The sequence below is a fragment of the Podarcis melisellensis genome (genome assembly GCF_964234715.1).
Source record: "Podarcis melisellensis genome assembly, chromosome: 4".
NCBI classification, from domain to species: domain Eukaryota; kingdom Metazoa; phylum Chordata; class Lepidosauria; order Squamata; family Lacertidae; genus Podarcis; species Podarcis melisellensis.
This window is the reverse complement of record NC_138531.1, coordinates 4,618,597-4,632,961: the sequence shown is the minus strand read 5'-3', so window position 1 is coordinate 4,632,961 and position 14,365 is coordinate 4,618,597. Positions and strand designations below refer to the sequence as shown.

General features: G+C 41.8%; 1 protein-coding gene across 3 annotated transcripts in view; it reads right to left on the bottom strand.

Annotated features, from left to right (window-relative positions):
• Positions 1-8,883: 8,883 nt before the first annotated feature.
• Positions 8,884-14,365, bottom strand: part of TDRD3 (tudor domain containing 3) — a 66,771-nt gene continuing 61,289 nt past the window's right edge. For all 3 annotated transcript variants that reach the window (XM_081907317.1, XM_081907318.1, XM_081907319.1), the window contains 2 exons: positions 13,226-13,351; positions 8,884-9,107 (listed from right to left, as the gene is read on the bottom strand). In XM_081907317.1, the coding sequence (XP_081763443.1) occupies positions 13,232-13,351 (120 nt within the window). In that variant the 3' untranslated portion in view covers positions 8,884-9,107; positions 13,226-13,231. The remainder of the gene's footprint in view (positions 9,108-13,225; positions 13,352-14,365) is intronic.

Here is a 14,365-nt window from a genome sequence, read left to right as displayed (position 1 = left end):
AAATTGGATATGAAAAAGCGAAAGGGAGACATGGCTGGTGGAGCAAAGTGTGCAGGCGCCAACTTTGCTAAAATTCTCTGAGCTCTTCTTCCCTTTCCAGTGCCCATCCTCCTGCCCTAAATGCAGTGTGTGTTTCTGGTTGTCTTCTGGGGCCAAGTAGGATTTTTAGGTCCATCAGCATATTGGCCAACCTGACTTCGCCTTCTCCCCAGCCCCAGGCTGAAATGTGGGTGCAGCTCGCATGGTGGGGGGGAGGTGTTTGATAGGTTCATTTGGTCACATTTGGCAGGTAATCATGGAATGTTATTAAGATTTTGTGAGTACCCTCGGGCACCTTTAAGGTGAGAGGTGTCATCCTGAGACTTTCCTTCTTGAAATACAGCAACCCTGAGACTTTTCTGCAGGGCTGTGGGGCTTGGTGGAAGGGAATGGAGCACCTTTGAGGACAACCTGCAGTACCTGCTTGGGGTTGTGAGGATGGATCAGGATGGCAACTTACAGGGGGTGATATGATCACATAGGTCAGGGGTGATTTCTCTCAGGGAATCCAGCACAGGACCATAAGAATTGACCAAGGGCCTAACAAGTGCAACACGCTACTTCCAATAGCAGCTAGACTAGGCTTCCTAAACCTCGGCCCTCCAGATGTTTTTGGCCTACAACTCCCATGATCCCTAGCTAGCATGGGTGACAGATGTTAAGGGAGCCATCTACCATGGATATCTTTCATTGATTTTAAAGCAATCTAACTTTGTGACAAATAATCTCATCTATTGTGTAGATGAGACAAAAAAAACAACAGAAAGCATATTTAATTGTATTTTATCTACTAGGCATCAGACAGTTTTAGTGATCAAAGTTGTCTACATAGTTCATAGTTACAGAGAGAAAGAAAATGAGCAAAATGTATCAGTAAAAAATTTAAGAAGTACATCCTTACTTAGATCTGTTAAATTTTGATTGCTGTTAGAGCAAATTCTGCTGTTCTGAGTACCTGCTGTAAATAACCTTCATTCAGTGAATTCAAGTTTATTATTTATAAGATAAAGAGATAACATTTTCACTATCTGAACATTCACAATATCACCATATATTTAAAGCATATGGCTTTCCCCAAAGAATCTTGAGAACCGTAGTTTACCCTCATAGAGTGCAGTTCCCAGAACCTTTTACAAACTACAGTGGTACCTCGGGTTAAGTACTTAATTCGTTCTGGAGGTCTGTTCTTAACCTGAAACTGTTCTTAACCTGAAGCACCACTTAAGCTTAATGGGGCCTCCAGCTGCCGCTGCGCCGCCAGAGCACGATTTCTGTTCTCATCCTGAATCAAAGTTCTTAACCTGAAGCACTATTTCTGAGTTAGCAGAGTCTATAACCTGAAGCGTCTGTAACCTGAAGCGTCTGTAACCTGAAGCGTATGTAACCTGAAGTGAATGTAACCTGAGGTACCACTGTACAATATTTTTTGAGGGAGTTGATGTGCGTTAAATGTATGGTGAAGATGTGATTGGGCTTCCTGTTCTGTCATGTCTGATATGTCAGGGTAGTTCTGTACACTTGATTTTGCTGGGCCATCTGGACTACATTTGTTAGTATTGCAGTCCTCCTCTGTGCTTGTATGTTGCAGCAACTGTTTGAAAAATAACCACAGGGAGAACTTATAATTAGTACGTACTTCCTTTCTACTGCTAAGAACCAATCAAGATGTGCAATCTGAAAAGAGGAAGAGCCCAGTCTGGGGACATTCTGCTGAAAAAGAGCTTTTCACTGCTGAAACCCTTTCCTATTGGGAAAAGGGAAGCACCCAGGGAGCATTGCCCCAAATCCTGTGCATGGGACTGTTTTAAGGGATTGATACTTCTTTTTTAACAGAACTGTGCCATATTTCTCTTTGTTTGATGAGGAGGATGCTAGGCATTTTGCAGATGTCGTAATGATTTTTTCATTGCACCATGAAGGAGTTTAATAACTTAGAAAAGTAGAGCTTATAGTTTTTAAAGGCACAAGCTCCCTTGCTGGGCAATCCTGAATGACACAGCCAAACTGGCACACTCAATAAATCACAGCCATACACAAAGAACTGTGAAAACATAAGTTGGATTTATAACGCATCTGTCACTTACTTAAGCCATTAAAAAATGCACAACCTCTGGAACTTTCAATGTCACTGGGCAGGAGCAGGGAACCTGCTTTTTCTTCACTGTCTTTCTGACTCATCCTCTTCTTTCTTTTTCTCTTTCTTAAACCTCTCCCTCTGCGTCCAGTGTGCTGTCATAGGAAGGTCAGATCACTCTGGCCAGAGGTCACTTGCAGAGGCTTTCTACCACTCCATCTGCATTGGGTTGTTGTTACTCATTTTCTCTTCCCATCCTTCTTCTCTAGAGTTTGAAAACCCCACAAGCAAACATCTGGATCCAGCAGGACTCTTAATCAGGCTCACGTTTGTCAGGAAAATTGAATGTTACAAAACTAGGCAATGCTAACTTAGTGGGATCACATTGACATTCATTCCTTCATATCTGCAGAGCTCACCGACCTGTTCTTGCTGAGCAAGTGAAAAAGACTGAGGATATATATGCTGTAGTCCTGGTAGGTATCTTTTTGGTGTTTGCCAGTGCCCCCTTCCCATCACAGCCATCTCACCTGTCCAGCCCCTCTACCAATTTTTCTCTCTCACTATAATTCTTTTCATTACCTCCTTAGTGTGTCTGAACAACCCCCTACAGTTCCCAACTCGTCTCCACCTAAGTTCCCTTCCCATGCATCTCGGCTTGCTTGCAAAAATGCTCCCTCCCACCCCTAAATAGCTACTGTGATAGCCTATACTCACCATCCCATTAGCCATTGTCTCCATATCACCATCACCAGTAGCAATTCCATGGTGGAATCTACACACATATAAAAAACACTGAGAAAATGTTTTTTAAAAAACATTTTGAAAAATATATTTAAATTGCCATAGTTCATTATCGCTATCTGGTGTCACATTTGTATATTGCACTTTACAAGTCACTTAAAATATTTTATTTGAAGCTGTATAGTTGAGTGAGTCCCATGTCTTCCTGTAAAGCAGGGAGAGGGATTCTGTTGCCCTCCAGATGATCAAGTCCCAGCAACCCCAACCATGGCCAAGAGACAGGAATGATGGGAGGTGTAGACCTACAAAATTTGGATGGTCACAGCTTCCCCAATGCTGTTGTAAATGCTAGCAATTTGCAAAATTCCATGCTTTGTTTCAGCGTTCAGTTCCGTATATTTGCTACACTCACATACTGCTAATTTGTAAAGAGGAAGAAACAAAATAAATGGCACTGTTGTTGAAGAGTAAACCCCTTTACAACTAAGATATATATTTTCATTAGCTCTGAAGATGGCTCAAGCACTTGCTTACAATGCAGATGAAACACTATGAACCTTCTTAGGCACAGGAGACAATATGTGGAAGCAGCAACATGACTGACCACCACAGTCAGATCTTTGGTCATGGAATTGGGTTTTCCTACCCCATCCTCCATAGTGAAGGCCCTGCACCGCCTGAACCCCCCCCCCATGTGAAATATGGAATGAGGGGAGTGTCCATGGGCACCACTTTGGCACTGCTCTTCAAAAGCCATGTCCCCATCCCGACTTCTGTTATTGAGGAGGGACACACTGGGGAGGGGGCTCACCCGTCACAGCACAGAGGTGTGCTTTTATGCAATAAACAGCAGAGCCAGGGACTACTCCTGGAGACTGGCACCAGGAGGGGCAGCCCTCTGGTCAAAGTTCCACCAGGCCCAAGCAGAAAGTTGAGGGTGGGGTGGGGGAGGAGCTGGCCCCCGCCAGAGCAGAGGCCACAAGAGGCCTCAGACAGGCAACCAATGCCCAGAGCAGCATATCAACTTCACCTGCACCTGCAGAGAGTGGAGACTTTGTCTGAGATCCTTGTGATTCCTGCACTGCAGGGAGTTGGACTAGATGCCCCTTGGGGTTCCTTCCAACTCTATGATTCTATTACTCTATGATGGCTTCAGCTGGAGAGTGAAATCTGCAGAAATTGTGGACCTCCCTTGGGCAAGAGGAAATGTCTTCCATTTATGATAGGATCCCCTTTAAATCAGCCCAGTGAAAGCAGCAGCACTTCACATCATGCACATAGGAGAGTCTTGCTGGATCATGACCTTTATTTTGTTCTTCACACATAATTTACTTTAAGTACATAACATTTTGTAAATGCACACTTCTGGATCTTTTGAAAATATGAACTTAGCAACCTACACAGAAAGCAGGTGGCATTCATCTTACTAATTGGGATGACAAAGACCATTGGTTTTGATTAAATCTCTACACTTCACATTATGTAAATGATTCACAGCTCAGAAAAATAAATGCAGAGTTACCGGTGGCAGCAGCAGGAAGCAGGCAAAACCAGCAAACACATTAGGGGCTGCCTGGTTCCTTAATTTACGTACTTTACTTATACTTGAGTCTTTGTGTAACAGCATTTAGTTCTTCTTGGTTTCACGGGAGTTTGCATTTAGCTAAATCTCTTCAAGATGCATCACACAGAGCTGTTGTGTTATTAAGACTTAATTTCCTTCTTCTGAATTTCATCAGTTAAATTTAGTCTAATTACTCTGTGCTTACCTCCCACAAAGTCATACCTCAAAACCACACAAAATGCAGCATCTTGAAATAATTAAAGTATGTTGTCCCAAAATCTGCAATAGTGTCAAATTAAGAATACATTAATACATGGAGTTCAAATGCCGCTGGCAGCCTGACTGACAGATCTATGAATGAGAGACTTGAAAACGAACTTAGTACACTGGAAGGTTATAGGAATTGAGTATTTGGAAGTGAACAAGTGGCAAAGACCACTGTAAGGCAAGCAAAGTTTAATCCATTATATCCATCTTATACCATAGACCTTGATACAATGATTGAAAGCTGGAAGAGCAAAGGGGATAGGAAGATCTATTTGTGGTGATATGGGAGCATGGCCTGCCCCTCCTCAGTCCTCATCGGTGCATGTACATAAACATGTCAATATGTCTTCACAAAGCACTACATCACACACACAACCCCTGAAAACCCAGGCCATTTCCGGCACCTTTTTCTAGAAAAATAGCACTGAGTATGACTCTGTTTACCCAGACTGTCTACTGAATAGGATGTGCCGGTTATGTAGAGTGCACACAATGTCACCTGTTTGTAACTTGCAGAAACCCATTGGAATGTCAATGCCAGATGTAAATTCTGTCTGGAAAGGTATAAGGCTTGTAAATTCCAAATGCTTTGATTGACACAGGCAATTTTGACCTGCCTCACCTGCTGTAACCCCTCCCAATTTTGGGATGTCTCTTTGACATTTGCCTACGCTTCACTGACACTTGTGGGGTGGGATTTTTTTTACTGTTTTGCGCCAAATGTAAGACTTGAAAGGCAAACCCCCTTTGTCTCAGGGTTCTCCTTTCTTGGCTTTTAGAGAGGTTGAATCTTTGTCACGACAAATAAACAATCAAAGGCTGAGCAGCCCACTGTGCTTTTGGATTTTTGCCTGGTTGTGTTCTCTTTATTTTTTACTCTGACCCGGGAACCTAGCTTTTGTGAAGTACCTCAGGTAAGGGGTTCAGCCCTAAAGCGAGCACCAAAGGAGAAATACCTGCTACCCCCTTGGAGCATTCATGCCCATGGGGCAACTTTATAGTGTTCTATTTGAAGCATACACGAAAAAGATTTTTTCATTCTCTTATCAAAGTTTCCCAAGAAAACACAGCCATCATGAAATAAGAGATTCTCTTTTGGATTAGCAGAATAGCACTTCTATCTCCTTCCCTAAATGTACTTATCTTGCATTAAGCGACTGTAACTTTTTTCTTTCTTATTTGCTGTCTGTTATCTGACGTGTTTTATGCCATTATTCCAGACTAAATAGAATTTTTCGAAACAAAAGAAAACAGTTCTCATAATGGAAGTAATAAACAGTTATGTAGCTTGAGGTTGTGGATTGGAAATGACGACCTTTGACATTAATGATGAAATCTTTAACAACGGTGCCTGGGAGGTGAACTTTCTGATAGCCTCCATACTGAGACTGTCGTGATTGAAACATGGGGCTCCTCCACACTTGCACTTTCTCTACTGCTTTCCCCTGGGAAAGCACTGAATCAGAACGAATGGCAATCGGGTTGTCCACGGAGTGCTATTTGTTCAAGTTTAGCACTAAAGAGCAGGTTTTCCAGGGGAAAGTGTCAGAGCTAAGGCAAAGCTGCTTGGACCCATTCTTTCTAGGGACAGGCAAAGTGGAAGTGCAGATGATCCCATAGTTGTTAGCTTGTTGCTTCTCACTATGCTTCATCTAAGACAAGAACAGGTCACCAAGGTTTGCTCAAATCAAACTTTCAACAGCCCCAGCTACCTTGACCAATGTGCAACAAGATGTAGAGGTCCCTCATTCATGAGATAAATAGTCTCTTTCAACTAATTTCTTGATGTCTTGTTGCTTCTGCGACAACAGGCAGATAAAGGTAAACCATTGTACTGCACCTTAAATTCCAGCAGAAATAGCTCCTCAACAGTCATGTCTCAATAGATGGCAGTACAATCCTATGCATGTCTACTCAGAAAAACAACTCACATTTAGTTTAATGCACTAACGGCTATGTAAGTGTGTATAGAATCAGGGGTGTAGCACCCCCAGCCTCAGCAGCTTCCTCACGGGAGGCAACTGATCTCGCCCCCTCCCAAAAATGTGCCTGAGGCTGCAGCCCCCTCAGCCCCCCCCCTCATGCCTCTGTATAGAATACATACAAATTTGCATGATTCGAAGCCTAAGAGTGACTTCAGTTTATGAACAAATTTGGTGACAATCTATCTTTTCCTAGGTAGATATATTATGAAATATAAACTCTTGTATGACAGTTTTTCTTGCTATGTATATAATACAATTACATGGCATATGTGTACAGTATCTCAACCTTTGTTGTACTTTGAAAAAATGGATAATGTGGTGCACTTTTTCTGTTGGAATACAATCTAAATGCACCAAAGTAGCATTTTTTTAAAAGTGGCCCAAGGGAATATCTAAAAGCAGGAGAACACTGAAATCCATTGACTTTTGCACATAAGAGCAATAATTCCTTTTTAATCCCCTTAAGGGAGCCGGGAGTGGGGCTGCTTCTTGTCCAGACGCCCAACTCAGGGGCTGAAGGGCGTGTCATACGGTGAAGCTGACCCTGGTCAAGACCTTCCATCAATCAACCAGCAGACAGTTGATTTAAGGATGCCTACACCAAAACCTGTTTACATCTGTAATCAATCAGATATCCTGAATTGGGCAAACTTTCAGAGAACAGGATTGCATGCTGGTGGAACAATACACCTTTGCCATGCACATTTGGCACAAAGATTGAGCTGCCATCTCATTGTGTCTCCCAAAGTGGCAACCTAGTAGCCCATGAGTCTGTGATGAGAGTGATTCACATGCTTAGACCGTTGAGGGAAATTGAATGAACATGGGAAAAGAGTGTTTCAGTGGTTATCATGCCATCTTGGGGTCCCAATGTGTGTTAAAGAAGCGCTTATGGCTCAATTCAGGAAGCAGCACTGTCAAACTATTGTTCCATCCACATCAGCATTGCCTGGCAGCACCTCTCCGGGGGTTTGAAGAAGTCTTTCTCAGTCATCCCTGGAGATTGAGCCTGGTACCATCTGCATATAAAGCATCAGCTGTAACACTGATATGCAAGACTTAGAATGTGATCTGTAATGTTTTTAGAAGTACAATTGCAAAGCATAATACATATTTCATATGTGCTTCAAGTGGTTTGGAACTTCTGTGCTACTTTGTATTAGAGTTTCACAAATCTAATTTTAGTTCTCTCCATGCCTTGACTGCAGAAGTCACAGCGAGACAATCCAGGCTGTGTTGTGGAAATGTAGCATTATGAGTCAGAATGAAAGGCCTATTGAGTCTCTAATCTCATCTGTAGTAGTAAACCTTTGGCTCAGTCCCCTAGCTCCTGTGTACTACTGCATGTAAGCCTGTAACTAAACCTAACCACAAGCAATTGAAACATTTAAAATTTTATTTCCTGTTTACCCCTGCCTCATCTCCCTCCCCTGTGTCAAATTTTAGACTGTAAGCTCCTTTTGTCCTTTAAAATAGTGTTCTGTGTTGGGTTGCCAGTGCAATGAAATTGATTTTTAGCACAGGAAGGTGTCTCCAGTTGGGTGGGGGTTTTTTTTAAAGTATTTGATTGTCCAGTAGAGGCAGATGTTGTTAACTGGACTTCTGAGTAGGAATGTATGGCTGGGCTGGCAAGTTGCCAGACCTCCCCCCCTCCCCCAGTTATTATAAATATCCTTAGTAAAACTACATGACACACTTTTTAGACTGCTGCTTCCTGAACCTGCTTTGTGATGCACTTCAAACGCTACCTCCTAGACTTGCTGTTTGGCTTTCTTTGGAAGACTACCTTTTTGCTAAACACTTCATATGCCATCTCTTTGTGGTACTTTCATGACAGCCAGGTCATGTGACCAAGCCGAACAGGTGTAAGAACCAGCCTAAGTCTTTCCTCTCTGGTCATTTTACACCATCCGGGGCTCAGCCAGCTTCAACCCAGCCAGCTGAGCCCTGGCTGAGCTCGGGAGAGTAAATGACTCTGGTGTAGCTTCAGCTGAACAGGGTTGGGAATTTGACACCAGCTGGGTCTGCCTGAGCTCAGGCATCCTAAATTGCTCATCTTGCCATAGGATTGCCTAATAAATGTACCACCACAGAAAATAATGTCCTCTTCAGATGCTAAAATATGAGGAATTAGGATTGCACTCAGTGATAATCTGTGCAATAAAAATGGTTGATTCCAGCCAAGTAAAAAAAAAGACACAAAGCAAGGACAGGGTAGATCATGGTGGCTTTTATTGATGGCAATATTAACAATGGTTTTATTTCATATGTAAAAAGTTTATCTTCATGGAACTTAAAAAAATGTCTCTGTTGAATACATCCTATACGTACTCCCTGCTTGTACCAGCCTTCTTTATCAAGTGCCATCCATGAGGCAAAGTGAGACGTCTTGAGCACCAAGGAGAACACTGAGAACTTTTGCCACAACAAATACCTGAAATGCGGAGGAGAGGAAAAAGGTAACATGGAGATCTCATTGTCATTTGCACTCCATCTCCCATTGTTAATCAACAAGATTAGCAGAAGTTGTATAAAAACAGGCTTCAAAAAACTGCAATTTTGTCTCAAATAACTTTTATTTTTTGAGGTAAAGCTGTTTTGACATTCAGGGGACACAGGTGGCGCTGTGGGTTAAAGCCTCAGCGCCTAGGACTTGCCGATCTAAAGGTCGGCGGTTCGAATTCCTGCTGCAGGGTGCGCTCCCGCTGCTCGGTCCCAGCGCCTGCCAACCTAGCAGTTCGAAAGCACCTCCGGGTGCAAGTAGATAAATAGGGACCGCTTACCAGCGGGAAGGTAAACGGCGTTCCGTGTGCTGCGCTGGCTCGCCAGATGCAGCTTGTCACGCTGGCCACGTGACCCGGAAGTGTCTCCGGACAGCGCTGGCCCCTGGCCTCTTAAGTGAGATGGGCGCACAACCCCAGAGTCTGTCAAGACTGGCCCGTACGGGCAGGGGTGCCTTTACCTTTACCTGTTTTGACATTATGAGGTAAGACGCACTGTTGATGGATTTTAAAGCACGTTTTAGGAGAAAAGAAAGAACCCAACAGTAGGTTAGGTATTAACTTAATGAGTGTTCCTCATTAAGTTCAGCGGCCAGGTTGTTCACCGGGTAAAGACAGTCTGAGCATATTACACTGATACTGGTCCAACTGCACTGATTACCAGTTAGTTTCCAGGCCCAATTCAAAGTGCTGGTTTTGACCTATAAAGCCTTAAGGACCGCAATACCTCAAGGACCGCCTCTTTCCATATGAACCTACCCAGACGCTGAGATCATCTTCCAAGGTGGAAACACGAGAACAGATCCTTTCTGCAGTGGCTCCCCATCTGTGGAATGCTCTCCCCAGGGAAGTTCGCTTGGCGCCTTCATTATACACCTTTAGGCGCCAGGCAAAAACATTCCTTTTTAACCAGGCCTTTGGTTGACTAACATTCAATGCCCTTTTAAAATGTGCTTTTGTGGGGGAGGGGGGTTGTTCTTTTTTCTTTTGATTATGTATTCTGTGATTATATCCTGTGAACTGCCCTGAGACCTGGGGGTATAGGGCAGTATACTAATTTAATTAATAAATAAAGAATGCAAAAATCACCACCCACATTCATGTTAGCAATGAACTCCAAAACGGAGAAGTGGATCCACAATTTTGTAGTTTGTGCTTTTCCAGCTCAGGACCATCCCAGGTGCTTCTGATATTGACAGAAGCCCATGTTGCCCTGCTGCCATACTTGGCATCCCAGTAAAGCCGGGCATATAAAGGTGGCAACTGCTGTCTCTAAGCAGCCCAACAGGCTACAGCTCTGAAGAAGAAACATGTCAGGAAAGAAAACACATCAAATAGTGTAATTTCTGTACACTAAATATGAAATATAGAAAAAGAGAAGGGCAGTTTATAACCTTAGAAGATAAATAGATACAAAGGGGACCCACAAGAAAATCTTGCCATATGGATTGCTCCTGTTAAGTCCAAGTTCCAAGCCAGCCATGTCCTGTTTGTGGATATTCCACACTTCCGCTCCCTCTTGCCCCTCGTTTCCTCCCCCAGCCTCAAAAGCCACTTGGCATTCTGTGCTCCTTGGGCAAGGGCTGTGGCTGCGTGTTTCTCCATTGGTGGGAGCTTCTGGCTGAGAAAACGTGGCGCCATTGTCCAAACAGCTCCACTGGCTGCCCATCTGCCACCAAGACAGGCTCAAGGTTCCTGTACACCTCAGGGATCGCCTGATATTCCAGCTCGATCACTGAGATCATTTTGCGTCTTTGGTTGTTCCCTGAGTTGGTGAGACTCGTTTGACAACAAGAAGAAATCAAGCCTTCAGCCATTGGCCCAATCCTGTGGAACAGCCTGCCTTTTTAAAATTTACTGGGAAATCTTCTATCATCACCACTGGAGTTAGTGGGAAATTTACTGGTATCAACTTTCCTTTATATTTTACCCATATCTCAACGATGTTTCTTAATAAGGGATTTTCAGTATTATCCCACCACTGCCTATTTGGTTTGATGAAAAATCTATTCACTAACTTCTCCTTCATTTCCTGTGTACCACTCTCTAACCATTCTAACTCTCCTTGTTCTATTATCTCGTCTATGATATATCTTAACTCATTTGCTATATAATATAACTATGTTGGGAAGACCCAGTCCACCTATTTTCTGGAGTTTATACCCCATCTTCTTTTATTAATTCTGGGTTTCTTATCCCCATTACAGATTTATTAATCATACATTGCTAACCGTTTATCTCTGTCTCCAATATCTTAATTGGTAACATTATAAATAAAAAATATTATTCTAGACAAAATTTTAATTATCACTATTCTTCCAAACCATGAAAGATTAATTTTTAAAAATTCCTTCAGCTTTTCCTTAATTTCAGTCTTTAATTTCTTAAAATTCTCTTGTTCTAAATTTTCTAAGTTTCTTGTTATATTTATTCCCAAATACTTTATTACATTTCTTAATTTTATATCTATTTTATTTTTCTTCAAAAAAATGTTTTTCATCTTCACCATAATTAAATATCATCATCTCTGATTTGGACCAATTAATTCACAACCTTGTTATTTCTCCAATTTTCCCCCCAAATGTGCTTCTATTACATGCATATTTTCCAATGGATTTTCAGTTGTTAGCAAGGTGTCATCGCAAATAAGCTTATCTTCTCCTTTCCTTTACTGCTTATTCCTGTCATATTTCCATCTTCTCTAATTACATTGGCCAGAGTTTCACTGACCGATACAAATAAGATTGGGAAAAGGGGGCATCTTTGCCTTGTACCTCAGGTTGTGTTATTTGTTCTGTTATACCATCGTTCACCATGACATATGCCTTGTTCCTCAAGTCTAAATCTAATCCTTTAAATCGTTCTCCAAGTCCTAAACTTTCTATAACCATTTTTAACACTGGTCATTCTACACAGTCCTATTAAACTAGACACCTGTCTTCCTGCTATAAAGCCACATTGGTTTTTATCTATACATGAAAGTATTCATCCTTTTTGTCATTATTGTTGTCAATATTTTAGCATCTTGATTTACTAGGGAAATTGGCCTATACGATTTTGGGTCTTTCAAATCTTTTCCTGGTTTTGGAATTAAGATAATTATTGATTGTTCCCACAATAGTGTGGTCCTCTCACCCTCTATTATTGAATAATACTTTTAATTTAGGAAACAGTATTTTTTAAAAATACCTTATAATATTCTGTTCCCATGCTCCTGGGGTTTCCCTCCTTTTAGTTTCCCTATAATTTCTGCTGTGATATATTTTCATGATACAGAGATATATAAATATTTTAAATAAATAATAAATAAATAAACTGCAACCAATCGACACTAGCATAGATTTATACTGTTCATTAATATAAAGTCCTAAACCAATCAATTCCATGGTTGCCACATACTGGCTTTAGTCACATTTTTTTATCCACAGACCCAGTGGTGGGTAATGCTTTTGGCAAGTATTTCTCAAATCAAGTATCTCACCATTTATATTGAGCCGCTTTGTGGTTTGGTGTGGTTTTTAGCATCTACCGAACGGAGAGGAATCCAGGCATGATCATGCTTTGCCTGCGCCTTCACTGTACACCTTTAGGCGCCAGGCAAAAACCTTCCTTTTCAACCAGGCCTTTGCCTGATGATCTACATCCTATACCCTTTTTTAAAATGCTGGCTCTTTTGAGGGTTTTTATTGGGTTGTTGGTTTTGTTTTGATTTTATGTATTTGATATTTTATGTGAACCACCCTGAGACCTTCGGGTATAGAAACAAACAAACAAACAAAATGCTTTAGCCAGGTCCACCACATTTGCCTCAGATACCCATTCCTTTTCAGAGATTATCTCCATGACTAGTAATTTTTAGCTGACTCAAAACAGTAGCCCCATCAGTGCAAATTTCTAGACAGCCCCGCAGCATCAGATAAATTCCAACAGAACGTCTGTGAGTTATTCTCTTATTCTAGGAAGTGATAAATGCTTGCAAAACCAAACATTAAAAGGTTTTGTGCACTACCCCCCCACCCCCTCACCCTGCATGACCATCATCAGTATTTACCCATTATCAGTTCCTAGCTCTTGGAGGTTGATAAAACTGTTGAGTAGGCCGTGTTGACCGCCGGGGCTGTCCATCACCACCTCTTCGGAATTCTAAAGTTTGTTCATAAGCCAATTCTTCCTCTTCCTGCAGGTAAACAACATTATTTAAAAGTGTACACTGACAGAATTATACAGAGAGAAGTTCCCTTTCTAGGCAAAAAGATCTTTAGCTAAAATGGCCCTTATAAGAATGGCTGGGCCAGATCACACTCATGTTTTAAGGACAGACGCCTGAGAAGTGAAATCTGGATACTGGAAAGAGCAGGGAGAGGCTTAAGTGTAGCAAGGAATTGTACAGATAGAACATCTTTCCCCCCAAAAGTCTACACAAACTAATCTGCAAAAAAGGGCCAGAAAAGTGACTAGTGGGACTTTTAATGATTAAAAACAAGGCATTGGAGTGACAACTACTTAATGTGCAAGATCCAACACAGAAGCATCAAAGATGAAATGAAAACGTGAAACAGAAAAATGTTACTACTCTTTCTGTAGGAACCCTATCTGTGAGATAATGTCCGTAATGAATAAATAGACAAGCTCTGAAAACTATAGTTATATGTATGTCCCACACTACTTTGAGGTTGGCTCAGAGTGATTAGCCAGCATGGTGCACAAGTTAATGACACATTGGAATTGAGAAGACCTAGCACTGAAACTCCTTCTGTGAGCTCAGATCAGTCACACATTCTTACTCTAGAGTTGTGAAAATAAATGGAGTGGGGACAGGGGGCAACCATATACTGTATGTTGCTTTGAGCTCTTCGGAGGAAAGGTGGAACACACATAAACAAAATCATAGAATCACAGCATTGTAAAGTTGGAAGGGACCTGAGGGTCATCTAGTCCAACCCCCTGAAAAGCAGGAATCTCAACGAAATCATATGTGACAGAAGGCCATTCAACAGCAATACTAATTATAGTTTTTTGGCCGTAAATTGTTGCTCCTTACTGAATTGGAAGCTCACCATGACAATCCCCATAGTCATGCCCCAAAAAGAATCCCAAAATGCAAGCTGTTCTGTTGATGCCTTCATAGATAGATGATAGATACAGAGATACTGTAGAATGTAGATGATAAAGAGATACAGCGCTTGGGGGG